The sequence below is a fragment of the Carettochelys insculpta genome, chromosome 8 (assembly GCF_033958435.1).
Source record: "Carettochelys insculpta isolate YL-2023 chromosome 8, ASM3395843v1, whole genome shotgun sequence".
Taxonomy (NCBI): Eukaryota; Metazoa; Chordata; order Testudines; family Carettochelyidae; genus Carettochelys; species Carettochelys insculpta.
Window position 1 is genome coordinate 3,246,400 of NC_134144.1, and position 13,021 is coordinate 3,259,420.

At 44.5% G+C, this 13,021-nt stretch overlaps 1 protein-coding gene across 2 annotated transcripts in view; it reads right to left on the minus strand.

Moving 5' to 3' along the window:
- Window positions 1-13,021, minus strand: part of TRPM8 (transient receptor potential cation channel subfamily M member 8) — a 63,514-nt gene continuing 50,493 nt past the window's right edge. The window contains exons 12-16 of one of the 2 annotated variants that reach the window (XM_075001389.1): window positions 10,215-10,405; window positions 6,665-6,764; window positions 5,451-5,484; window positions 3,435-3,522; window positions 1-2,839 (exon numbers count right to left, since the gene is read on the minus strand). In XM_075001389.1, coding sequence (XP_074857490.1) covers window positions 3,472-3,522; window positions 5,451-5,484; window positions 6,665-6,764; window positions 10,215-10,405 — 376 coding nt within the window. In that variant the 3' untranslated portion in view covers window positions 1-2,839; window positions 3,435-3,471. Of the gene's footprint in view, window positions 2,840-3,434; window positions 3,523-5,450; window positions 5,485-6,664; window positions 6,765-10,206; window positions 10,406-13,021 lie in introns of those variants that run through there. The other variant, XM_075001392.1, reaches the window with a different exon arrangement.

Below are 13,021 nucleotides of genomic sequence, written 5' to 3' on the forward strand. Positions count from 1 at the left end.
TGTTTTAACAGGTGTTCTATCATCCAGCATTCTCAAGTAAGTGGCAATAAAGATCAAGTAAATTTTAGTTACTTTTTCTGTAAGCACACTATAGTGAATGCAAATATAAATAAACACAAAAAATACAGAATAAGTTTAGTGTACAATACTACTGGTGTTGGTACATGAAGTACTCATCATACGTTTTTGTTTGTTTCTTAATATCTAATATTGTTTTAGTTTAGTGTTCTTCATTGAAAGGTATACCTCCCTATTATCCAGAATATTTGAACATCCAGCAACCTCCCAGTCCCGGGACTGCCAGATATGAAAGTGTTAGTTATCCATGAACAGCATGCTTTCAGCACTGTAGTACAGGCACTCTGTCTAGACAACAAAATAGTCTCGTAGCTTAATCTGAAGAAGGCTTTATTGTTTGACCAGAAATCCAGTGGCAGGTTAGTTGTGGAGGCTGAGTGCAACATTTCCCATTAGGGAAGCCAGAAGACCTTTCATCCGCACACACCAGAATGTAAAACCTAGGCAGGGGTGTGCCTACACTATCTGAGTAGCAAGGGAGGCAGGAGAGGATATCACTGGCGGTCATTACAAGAAGCAAAGGTATTTACACTCCTAACTTTCTTTGAGCTAGCAGCCTGGATACATCTGAGGATCTGCGCTTCAATTGACAACTAGGTGAAGAGCTATTCATGAGACTCAAACCAGTGTGGTTTGGCAGCAGAATTTTTGGAATTAGGAAAATGACCTTAGAGCAGCTGGCAAGAGCTACCTCCTCACAGCCAAGAACTAAGGACTGAGAAGAAAAGCAACAAGACTGGCTTTTAGAATCTAGAGCTCAAATAGAAGGGTAATTGTTATCATCATCATATAGGATGAGGGTGGAAATAAAAGAGACCAGAGCGCACAGCTCTAAAACACAAAGAGCAGAAATGTCACTTTGAAGACACTACGCCTCCCCCCCATGTATATCCAGATGCTGCCAGCAATGTGCCAAGCTGCATTTCCCTCTGAAACATATCCTAGCAAGTAGTGTGACCAATACAGTACCTGCATAAGCAAAGGAAAGACAAAGAATTCTAGAGTGACTCTCCCACTAGAGCGTGTCGACACATTTTATTTTCATTCCAGTATCTGTCCATGTGCAACCCGGGGGCCTGATCCTAACACACCCGCAGGGAGAAAACGTACTTGCTGCTGTGCCAAGAAACGAGGAATCAGTGGGAGTGCTGATGTCTATCAGATGAAGAAAGAGCAGCAGCAGAGTTGGGAAGTTTGGGCCTGTCAATTCAGCATCTTCTGTGGGCGTTGGACCCGAGCATCTAATGCGATGCATTGTGTGCAGTCGTGTCTCCCGTACCGAAGGAGAGCTATGTGGATGCGCACATTGCCATTCTGATTGGCTACACTGCTTGGACACAGCACTACAAAGGTACAGCTTCAGCTTCGAGGGAGGCAGCAGCTTCTCTGCCGCGGCAGTGATCTAAATTAGTACATTGCGTCATTTTCTATGGGAAACTTCAGAACTTGGACAGCTCACAGGCAAGAAAGCATTCACAGCTTCCAGGAAGAGTTCACAGACTCTGAGCTGCCAGCAAGTGGTCAGCCATTTTGCAGATGGCCCCTACCAGCCCTGTATGTTGGTAGCAGCACAGTAATGTATTGAAATATATTGTTTTGCCAGGCTGGTCTCCTGTAGACCACATTAGGTGTACCCACTGCAGTGTATGGTGATGGAACACCGCCCACAGCCTCCAACCTGAGGTTCAGCCTCTAGAAGCTGCCAGTTGCTTCAAGGGGATTGAAGTCCTTCTAGAACCAGACCCACCCTTCTTTTCAGACTTTTCCATTACACCTCATCATTTAGGAACCAAAGTAGTCCTCAAGTCACCAGACTAGAGTTCAGATCTTTTGCCCAACTTGAGCTAACGTACAAACTGAACAACCTGCAGTTAACAATGAGGTGTCCTGTGGCACCTGAAAGACTAAACGATTTATTTGGGCATAATCGTTCATGGGCAAAGACCACCCCCCTTCTTCTTTCAGGAGCATCTGAGGAAGTGGGTTTTTGCCAGTGAAAGCTTATATCCAAATAAATTTGCTAGTCTTAAAGATGCCACAGAGTAACACAGCTACCCCTCTGAAACTAGGATTTACTACAGGCAAGTGTACGCTGTCTGGGATGTTGATTTAGTGGGTCTAGCAAAGACACGACAAATTGACCAATGATCACTCTCTCATTGACTCTGGTATTCCACCAGGAGAAGATGTTTAACAGAAGCTGACGGGAGTTGACACAGTGGAGAACCCACAGCAACTTGATCTAAGGTACATTGACTTCAGCTGTGGTATTCATATAGCTGGAGTTGCGTCCCATGCCTAAGGATGAGCCTAAGATCTAGAGAAACTAACTCCTTTCCTCTCAATGTGCAGATTATCCCATTGGGGGTCTCTAGCATTGTGCCTTATAGGGACATTTGCATCTGTGCAAAGTAGGTATAAAATACACCCCCCCCCGTGAACATGTGGAAAATTGAGTTGGTTGCATTTTATGCTTGTTTTGCACCAGTGAAAATGATTCTCTCTACAAGGAACAAATCTTCCCACTCCCTGAAAGAGAGCTCTGAGCTTGAAAGTTTAGTCTGACACAGTAATTCCAGAGAGGCCTCACTTCTAGACAGTCACATTTCTTCTTCCATTTTCTTTCCAAAGGCAGATGCCAGTCTTTGCTAGTTTGTATGTTGTTCTACATCACTCTAGTGTCAAGGGATCTCAAATTCTTTTTGCTATCCAAAAGGTGCTGAATCTCTCACATCAGTCGGTAACACCAGTCAATGACAAACTGAAAAAGAATAAGGAAAACTAGCAAAGAGAAAGGATGGCCTCGTTGTGAGTGTACTAGCTTATGTACGGGCAGATTTTGGCTGGTCCTAGCTCTGTTATAGACTTCTCATGTCATTCTGGATAAATTACAATCTATGCTGCAGTCCCAGGAAATAAGTATTCCAGGCTCTCTTTTCCTTCGGTCTGTCTTTTTGATTTAACTATTCAGGAGAAGAACTTTTGCTGTGTTTTGAAACTATGACCACAGTGGACCCTTGGCTCCCAGCTGGGACCTCTAGTATAAATAACACATAAATTGGTACAGCTTCATACTTTGAAGAAAACCAGGGGCCAAAAGAAGATCATTTTAATTGGGGTTAATAGATTTTTTTTTAATTACCATCTGGAAGTTAAAGATGGTATATTGTTGGATTTAATCCAGAATAGACTAAATTACGTGAGATAGAAATCTAGAGTCTAGTGGTCCCTTTATAATGCTGACAGTAGCTTCAGTAATCAATGTCCAATGAAACCCTTCCTTTCTAGGAGACAGATGATTTTAAACACTATAGATGCTGATTAAACCCCTTCATCAGTCGATAAAGCGCACTTACATGGCTGAGGCTTGCCTCCTCAGCTGTCAAGCTGCCTTTATTTCATTTTGTTAGCAATCTCCTTCAGAAGGCTTTTCAGGTCATTAAGCTAAAAACAAAACAAAACAAAAATAATTAAGTTTCACGTTCCTTTAAAATCAGCCTAGCTTGTTCCAAGGCACTTTCGCAGCTTAGATAACAAACAGGGAGAGGTCTGGGGCAAATAAGTGGTGAGTCCTTTAAAATGCCTTGGAGTGGGTGTAAAACAGTGACCATAACTCCCACGGCATCCCGAAGTTAAGCACCTGTGCCTTTGGCTACCCTCTGAATGCCAGCTGTTAGTGAGTGACTGGACGTTATCCAACTGCTATTTGCATTGACTAGACAAACGCAGCTGAGCTGATAAACTATGCAGCTCTCATGTTTATTTTTCACAGGGAACTAGCCCTCATGAGCAACAGAAGTGCCTCTTCAAACATTGCCTGAGTACAATCCATTTGGGAGGACACCACCAATTACAATTTTCATCCATGCTATCAGTGTAACAAGTCCTAATCCATTCACCGTTCCCGTGTTTAACAAGCAGGCAGCATGAAACCAACCGACTCCTAATTACTGACAATCTGCCTTTGCTTCTGTGATGGAACCACAGAGTTGGAGACCGGAGTTTTCTGGAAACCAGTCTACTGTAAGGGCTGTTACGTTTTTACACCTGGTTCCTTCTTTCACTTCAATGCACACTCAGCAAACTCTGAGGCCAGAGAGATACCTTTACCCTGACTGAAATGTGACTCACCCTGGGGAGGAGGGGTATGTCTACTCTACCAAATTATTCCAGAATACCTTATTCCAGACTAATTATTCTGAAATAAAATATTCCAGAATAATGTGTCCACCCTACAGGGAAGCCCAAGAAGAAGTGAAACTTATTTCCAAATAGTACATCCACACTTAATAGAGCCTATTTCAGTTCAGAGCCCTTGGAAGCACCCTGGGGCTATGTCTACACTGCAGTATTATTTTGGAATAAGCTATGCTGGAATATTTCATTTCGAAATAGCCCTTATTCCCTTCTATACAGCTCCTATTCCAAAATATTTATTTTGGAATAGGCACTATTCCTTGTAGAATGAGGTTTACAGAATTTGAAAAAAGTCATCTGCTAGTTCGATGGAATTAAGTGGACAGGTCATGGTGCACATTGCAGTGTGGTGTTACTTCTTTCCAAATTTGTTGACAGTGGGGGCTCTGCCTTGCTCATCTACTGAGCACACCAACTTTCCTTTCTGCTGTAGACCTATCTAGCGGACTTCTGGTAACCAAGCAACAGGTCTGACATGTACTTGGCTCTCAGGCAGCTCCTAAACTGAAGCACGTTTAAGGGCTTATTTTAAAATTAAATCCTACCTAATCAAGCTTCAGAAGCTCTTAGGAGCAGCTGCACAGCTTGATTTCTCTCCGCATTTTCAGATTTTAGAAAATATCTGCTTCATTCTTCAGCCCAATGTCAGAGTGACTTCATGTGAGTCTTATCATATGTTTGTGTCACACACTTGATGTTCAAATCAAGAGAAGGAAGTGGGGATGGCTAGGCCAGACTCTGAGAAAACCATCATCCAGCATATTCTGCCAAACTCTCAATTGGAACCCGCAAGGAAAACGCAAAAGAGGAAGGCCTTGGACAACATGGAGAAGAGCTACTGAGATTGAAGGAAAACAACTAGGTTAATCCTGGGGTCAGCTAGAAGTTTTGTTCTGAGATAGAGTGAAGTGCAGGAGACTTGTAAATGACCTATGCTCCACCCTGAGTACAAGGGTTTAAGTCAAGTGTGTCACACATGAAGCTTTCTCCATTTGGGCAATGTACCTCCATGCTCTTCCCACTACAGGACGGCGACTTAAAAATACAACCCCAAGAAAACTATATCTGAATAGAGTTAAATACAAACAGCACATAAAGGGGCCCAGTTTCTATAATGCCACTAGCTGTCATATCAGATTGACACATAATCCCCAGACCAATCAAAACCAAAGTACCTTCACATCCAGTTGTCTAAATCGATGTGCCAGCCTGCGAAGAGATGAACAAAACACCCAAATGAGTCTGGTGGGACTGAAAATTGAATGAGTGATTGGCATCTTCCTCCTGAATCAATGTCAAACTGTGCAGCCGAACATTGAGTGAATTTAAGGCAGAACATCTAATCATGTAGCAGCACCCAAAATGTGGACAGAGGAGTACTTTGGCTCTTGGATCCTAAAATGATCTTCTGCTCTGTACGCACCAAGTTGAAGGTTAATGACACAGCTGATATTGACTGCAGGTGTTATCACCTGAGAACTTACATAGATGTTACTTATCTTTCCAATAACAGACAAGTCCATGACAGCAGGAGACTGGACTTGATGACCTCCCTTCCAGTTCTAGTGTTCTATGAGCATGGTCTCATGCACCTGGTTTTGATTACAAGAAATGTAGTTTGGTGTATAAATTACCGGCAGTGCTGCTCTTTTGTCTTAACGTTTGGCCACTTTTATGTGAATATATCTAGCTTGGAACTTAATGCCAACCAGTAAATGGGAAGTCTTACTTATGCACTTAAGGACGAAATGAATGTCAGCAAACTTTCCAAGGTGGAGTGCTGAAATTGGACCTTATGACCTCTATGTATGGTATAAGTGCTGGTGATACTTTTTAAAGTCACTAATAGTCCTACTTACAACAGTTTCATTCATAAATATATGAAGATGAAGAGCTGTACTGTTTAGGTGAAGGTTGGTAGCATTAGCTGGTCTTTTGTTAATCCACAGGCTTTCAGCAAGTTTCTGGCTGAATGGGGAAGGAAGGACAGGGCTCGCTGATCTCTGCCCTAGATCTAGTGAAATTCTCTTAGTTCTTGGATGGCACATTTCATCAATGAATTTGAAAGCATTTGGAAAAAGAAGGAAAGCCTGATTATCCCCACTTGACAGCAGTACTGAGGCAAAGAGGCAATGTGCCCAAATTCACTCAAGCACATTAGTGGAAGACATTTTTCAGATGCAACTGTACATAAATACAGCTGTTCATCGTATAGGATTATAAAAATCTCCAACACTTTGAGGCAGAATTAGTAAGCTGTTTTCAGCTGATTTTCTTAATGTATTAGTGTATAAGCTGACTTTCTAAATAGGCTTTCTTGATAAAAAGAAAAAGTTTGCAGAAGTGAAGTTTAGCTGAGGAATAGAACAGAGATAAAAAAGAAACATACTCCTCTGATGAGTCATTTGCCTTAGAATTGATTTTGACAAGGTAATTTTCTTTCATGACAGCTTCCCATGCGAGCGTCTCATTGTCCTCATTTTTTGAACCTGAGAAACATAAAAAGGCATTAAACTAACTTAATATGCCTCTGCTGCTTTTCAATGTGACAGTGCCTGCCAGTGATTCAGTTCATCAGACATCGTGGAATTCATTTCTCTGCCAATAGAAAATTAGCAGCTATAGTATAAATAGAATGTTCATGTGTTTTATTGCTTGGTCACAGCAAGGGACAGGCTCATTGAGTTTGTATTAGAAAGAGGAAATGGCCACATTTCCACTCATAATGGACTCAGTGTTTGAGGATTAGAAACATTCAGCTTTGGAGTGGTTTTAACTGAAGTTGGGCTTTACTTCAGTCAAATGTGGGCGTAACGTTGTGTGACAGTTTGAGGACCCTTACAATGTGGTCATTCTGTGTGTGATTATGAGTTCTCTGTGTCAGGCTGCAAACTCCATTGCGATTGTAAGGCAGGCCTTTCCCTTTCTACCATCTTGGGTCTTCCATTTTCAACTAGAATAGCAGACTGACGCTTGCACAGGCCTAACAAAAGAGTCAGTAAGCTTCAGTGACTGGCTAACCAAACGACAAAGAGATAGTTGCTACTCAGGCCAATCCTCTTACTAAAGTTTCACATTTGCTCATGGGGAGGGATGTCACTTTGGTAATGAAGTCATCTGGAAGGAGTCTCTGGTCATCTGATGGAGAAGCCTGGAAGGTTATAAAAATGGAGGAGCTGATCTCCAGGGGGCTTTTTCCCCCAAGCTCACAAGGAAGAAGCAATCCAAAATGTAGATGCCTTGTGAGGCTGGGGACCCAGCCTGCTAACCTGAATCCAGACAGTCCCCTAAACATTCCAAAGAGATGAGGGGTAACTGCTCTTAGGGTCTGTGTTACCTTCTATGCAAGCCCTCCTCCCTTGTGTTGCATGCAAAGTAGAAGAGCACGGGTGAGAGTAGCAAGGTGTACGCAGGCGTTCTATGCCTCACCACTACCCCATGCCTTCTGAGGGAGTTAAACTAACCCAGAAGGCTCACACCTTGTGGTGGAGCTCTGGGAAATGGGGCTTTTAAGCTACAGGGGAGTTAAAGGGGCCAGTACTGTGAGCTAGGGCTCAGCAGCTGAGCAGCAGGCTCCAGCTGAGAGGAAGGGGTGCTAGACAGATGGATCCGTATCCCAAGAGTGCGCATAGGGACTGGGCTCCTCTCAGGCTCCATAGGCCATCAAAGAGTGATTTTTGGGCCACTACCAGCCTTGGTGAGAACTGAATCAGTACTCTACTGGAGAAAGTCTCTGAAATCCACTAAGCACCAGATAGACTTTGCCATTTGCACATTAACTTCATTATTTGAAAAAAATCTTTACAAATACAATTAATTACACCTAAATGCCTCCTGGATGACGAACGTACAGGGATCACCTCTGAACTGCTTTGGCCTTTGGGGTGGAATCAGGAGCTGTTTTGCTGGGCTAAAATTCTGAGCAATGTAGAGCTGAAGATGGATAATTGTGTGATGCCCAATTGCAGATTTCAAAGGCAGTCAGATGTAGGTAGGTACGTAGGTAGGTAGAAAGGTATCAGCCCCAAGAGCCAGCAAAAGTTGTAACTTGGGCTAAATTTGTGTTGGCACTTTACTGCTCTGCAATTATCTGGGTGCAAAAAACACAACCCTGAAGCAACAGCAAGTTACAACACTTCAACCACCAGTGTAAACTGGGCTACAGAACAGCTCCCAGCAGTGCCAGCTACTCACCTCGTGGAGGTGGTTTACCTGGAACACTGGGAGAGCTCTCTCCCAGAGCTTCCGCCATGGTCACACTTTCATTTCACAGCACTCCTGCAATGGCATTTTAACTTTGGAAGCATAGACAAAGCCTTAGGCCAGGTCTACGCCAGACCTTAAAGTCGACTGTAGATAAGCAATTCCAGCTATGGCAATTGCAAAGCTGGAATCGAGGTATTTACCGTCGACTTACCTGGCCATCCTCACTGAGGCAGTTCGACCAGAGAAACTCTCCCACTGATCTCCTTTATTCCTTCTGAGACTGAGGAGTACAGGGGTCAACTATCGAGCCCTGGGCCGAGTCAATCTTCCAGGTAGTGAAGATACACTCTTGGCCTTTAACACAGTGAGAAGTTTATTCATCCCAAGAAATCAGGGGCTCTGTTTTACCTCTACCCTGAACCATGGTGCTACCAGTAGCACACTTGACTACCCACTGAATGACCTACAGCATCTGGTTTCCCCTGGAAGGCCTCCCGCTTAAATACCAACCCAATCCAACTGTTGCTTGGCTTTCAAGATCTGACAGGATCCCAGCACAGAGTAGCATGACTGCAGGCAATTTACCACAGAATCGGCTCCTTGGGGAGAGTGAAGAATGTGAGTGTTATGTATAAAGGTTATATGGACATGGTGTCTTTGAGCACTACAATATGGCTGACTCTGTGGAACACTCAGGACATGTTTATACAGGCAGCCTCTGTAGACAGAGGTCACTGTCAACAGAGAAACCTCAGAATACCTCTGTCCACTTGTAGCGTCAACACACAAAAATAGATCGAAAAAGCAAGCCACTGTGTTGACAGAGAGCAGCCAGACTGCCCTGCCTTCTCTCTGCAGAACGGCTGAGCAGAAGCTCTGCAACCAGGGCTGCCCGGGGAACCAGGAGACCTCTCTGTCAACTTACATGTTTATATGGGCACTCTGTCAACAAAACACTGTCGACAGAGGTGTTATACCTGATCGGGAACAGGGATAACTCTGCCGACTGATCAGCTGAGTTTTGTCGACAGACTCTCAACAGGGCTCTTTAACCATGCAGACGCTCAATGAGTTTTGTTGACAAAATCCCCGTTTTGTTGACAGAAGCTGCCAGTGTAGACAAGGCCTCAGAGTAAAGCCAGTGGCATCTCCCTGCACAGACCCCGGCAATCAGGCAATGACTAGTTCAGTTCCCACTGCTCAAATGGACAATATGGCAACTCCACTCCTACCAGTCTGCCTCCATCCCACCTGGGGAGATGCCTAGGCCAGACTGACCAGGTTGAGGGGTACCAGGACAAGGAAAGAGACTTTGAAATAGGGAAGAGATGGCCTGTGGACTCAGGATGGAGACAGACTGGGGGCAGACTGCCTGGGACAAGGGTCCATTTGGAAGGCAAGCGTAAGGTTAGGTTGGTGGACGTAAGTTGTTTTGAAAGTCTTCCTCTGTGTGTTGTGTTCCTATGAATAAACACATACTTTGTACTGAACATACTGTTCTGTCGCTGAACTCTCATAGACTGTAGGATCCTCTAAGGCCTTCTGAGCCAAAACTCACTTAGCTTTGCAAAGGACACTGAGGGTAAACAGGGTTGCTGTAACTAGTGACTCATTCTAGGAGCAGCATCGAGTTGTGGGATTCTGCCCTGAGAGAAGTACAGTACTGAGAAGTGGTACCTACAGCTCACCCTAAAACCTGACAAGGGGTAGAAACAACACACAATCCTACTTACAACACATGGAGATTTCTTGGCATTCTTTTCCACAGCAGCATTTAAAACATTTCTTCAGTATCATGTAGATGTAGGCAAAGATGACAAAGGGAAATGGGACACTCAGCCGGCTGCCATACTCCTGCACCAAGAAATAGCGCTGGAATTTCCACACCTGGTCATTGTTTTCTTGTACAGATCCAACAGTGTAACTAACAGACAGACAAAAAGACAAACCTCTGTTTAGCTGCTTATTATCCAGTAAAGGTTTTCATGAGATCCAACTAACCGACATTTTCATATTAAGAGTGAGAAATTAGCTTTGCATAATTTCAATGTCACACAAACATCCTACGTTGAAAAGCTTGACCCTGCTTTGGAAACCAGAGGAAGAAATGGAGCAGAGACAAGGGAAAACACAAACAGATTGTGGAAAAGGCACCACCAGTAAGGACTAATGAAAGATTAAATGTCTGCAGCTTTACCTACCAGTGCAAGTCTAGTATTAGAGGATGTGCTAGTTTTACCACACAAAATGGCTGCCGTACAGCTAGAGACTGTGCGGCATGAATAATATTGGCCAACCCTTACACCTTCATGCAAAGGTGAAAAATGGGCTGTCTGCAAACCAGACACACGCCAGGGTTTATTACTAGGAGAAGTATTTCGGAAGCCCAAGTCATGGGCTAGAGTTAGCTGTTGTACGAACAAAGCAAAGGTACCTGTCCCCAACTTTCCCCTATCATTGTTAAAGGACAGATGAGATATTTCAAAATGGCTCTTTCAAGAGCTCTTAATAGGATCTTCAGAAGGTTAAGCTAAACTACAGGTCCCTTAACACATCCTCCAGTGAAACTTGAGCCCATTGTTCCTTGTTCTGTCACCCTGCCACCACTGAGAACAGCCTGGCTCCTTCCCCTCTGGAACCCCCGCTCAGGTAGCTGAACACTGCTATCAAATCCTGCCTCACTCTTCTCTTCTGAAGACTCAGTCAGCCCAGTTCCCTTGGCCTTTGTTCATATATCATGTACCCAGCCCCTGAATAGTTTTTGCTGCCCCCTGCTAGACACTCTCCAATGCATCCACATCCTTTCCGTAGCAGGGGGCCCAAAACTGGATGCAATACTCCACATGTGGCCTAACCAGTGGCAAATAGAGGGAAACAATCATCTCCCTTGTTCTGCTGGAAATGTTCCAGTGAATGCACCCCGATGTGCCATCAGCCTTCTTGGCTTTAAGGGCACAGTAAATGGCTAGGTGCGCTTCCCAGAGCCCAGCAAGCCATCCAAGTGTGAGTAATGCTGCTAGATGATATTGGCCTCCCATAGTTCGGCAAATTTTCTGATTCCACACTGCTCAGCCCTGAATGTGAAACATAGGAGCCATCGCACTGTTTCTCCAAGCAAACAGCAAGGTGGAGCCATGAACACCCCACATGGAGGAGATTTGAACACACACATTGTGAGTGTAACTTGATCGCATTTTAACATCTCTAAAAGTTGCCCAGTGTTAAGCCACTGCAATACCCAGTGGTGCTGCAAACTGAGGTCTCACATCCAGCCCTTCTGGACAACAGCCAGCCAGCCAGCCTATGCAGGGACAAGGAGGAGGGGTGACAGTGGGTCCATGGAGATGTGACTATGGGATGGTTTACCAAGACTCTACTTTCTATTTTAAAGCCAAACTATCATTTGGTTGGAACCTGTGAGTGGTGTTTGCACCAGATGTAAGAACTAACCAGTCGGCTTTGAAGTGCCAAGCGCAGAACTTCTGCTCACAAGATGTGAACTTTCCAGCATATCAATTACATCCAACAATCATTTTAGATTTGGTCATGCTTTCCAGTATGGATGTGCAAATCCCTTTAAAGTCACTGGTGCATACATCTCTCAGGGAACTCTGTGGGCCTTCTGCTATGTGCTTAGCAAACCGTAAAGGCTTCCAATTTCAAATGAAAAGCATGTGTGGACAGGATATTGAACAGCAACAAATGTTCCTGTTCTTTTGGAGAGGAAAGGCCCTTCCTGCCTGATCTTGACTTAGGCTGCATGTTGGTGGCTGAGCATGAAAAGCCTCCAGAAGCTGCAAATAGGGGAACAGGGAAAGAACTGTGGATATAGTTCTTTTCCCTGGGAAGTTCTTAGGTGAAGCAGCCACAGCCTGTCCCCTTACAATGGGCTAAACTAGATTTAGCTACCTCCTGAAATGCCAATTGTACAGCAAACTGTACCTCCTCAGGGTCGAGTTTGCCACGCTTCTCTTGAATTGCTGCTGGCAGAGGCTGCTGCTAAAGATTATGGTGGACGTGTGTTGGTTCCTTGCCTGCACCTTCTAATGTATTTTGTGGCACCTGTCCATGTAATTGCAGTCTACAGCATGGTGACAGATGCTCAGGGGTTTTGCAGTTTGTCGCTTTGAAATTACACAAATAAATACGAAGTGAAATGACAAGCACACACATAAAAGGGGAACATAACACCTGCACCTGGCCAATTCTCTCCCTCCCCCGCCAATCTCTACTTCACTTAACCCACTGCCCAGGCAGGAGAGTCTGGTTTCTACCCCAGTCTCTGCTACCCACCCCACCATTGCTTGAAAACCTTGGTACTGTCCCTTTAAACAGCACACAGCCACGCTCCCCTCACCCCCAGTTCTCTGATGTTTTCTGGTGAGGGTTAAATTTGTGGCGCCTAACACAAGGCTTTCTCCAGCTTTTTCACTCCTTAGTGGACTTCCTAAGCGGAAGGCTCCCTCACAGATCGCTCTCCTCTCCGTGTGGCCATCCTGCAGACTGCAAGGGCCACCGTCAGAGACCTCCCCATCTCGTA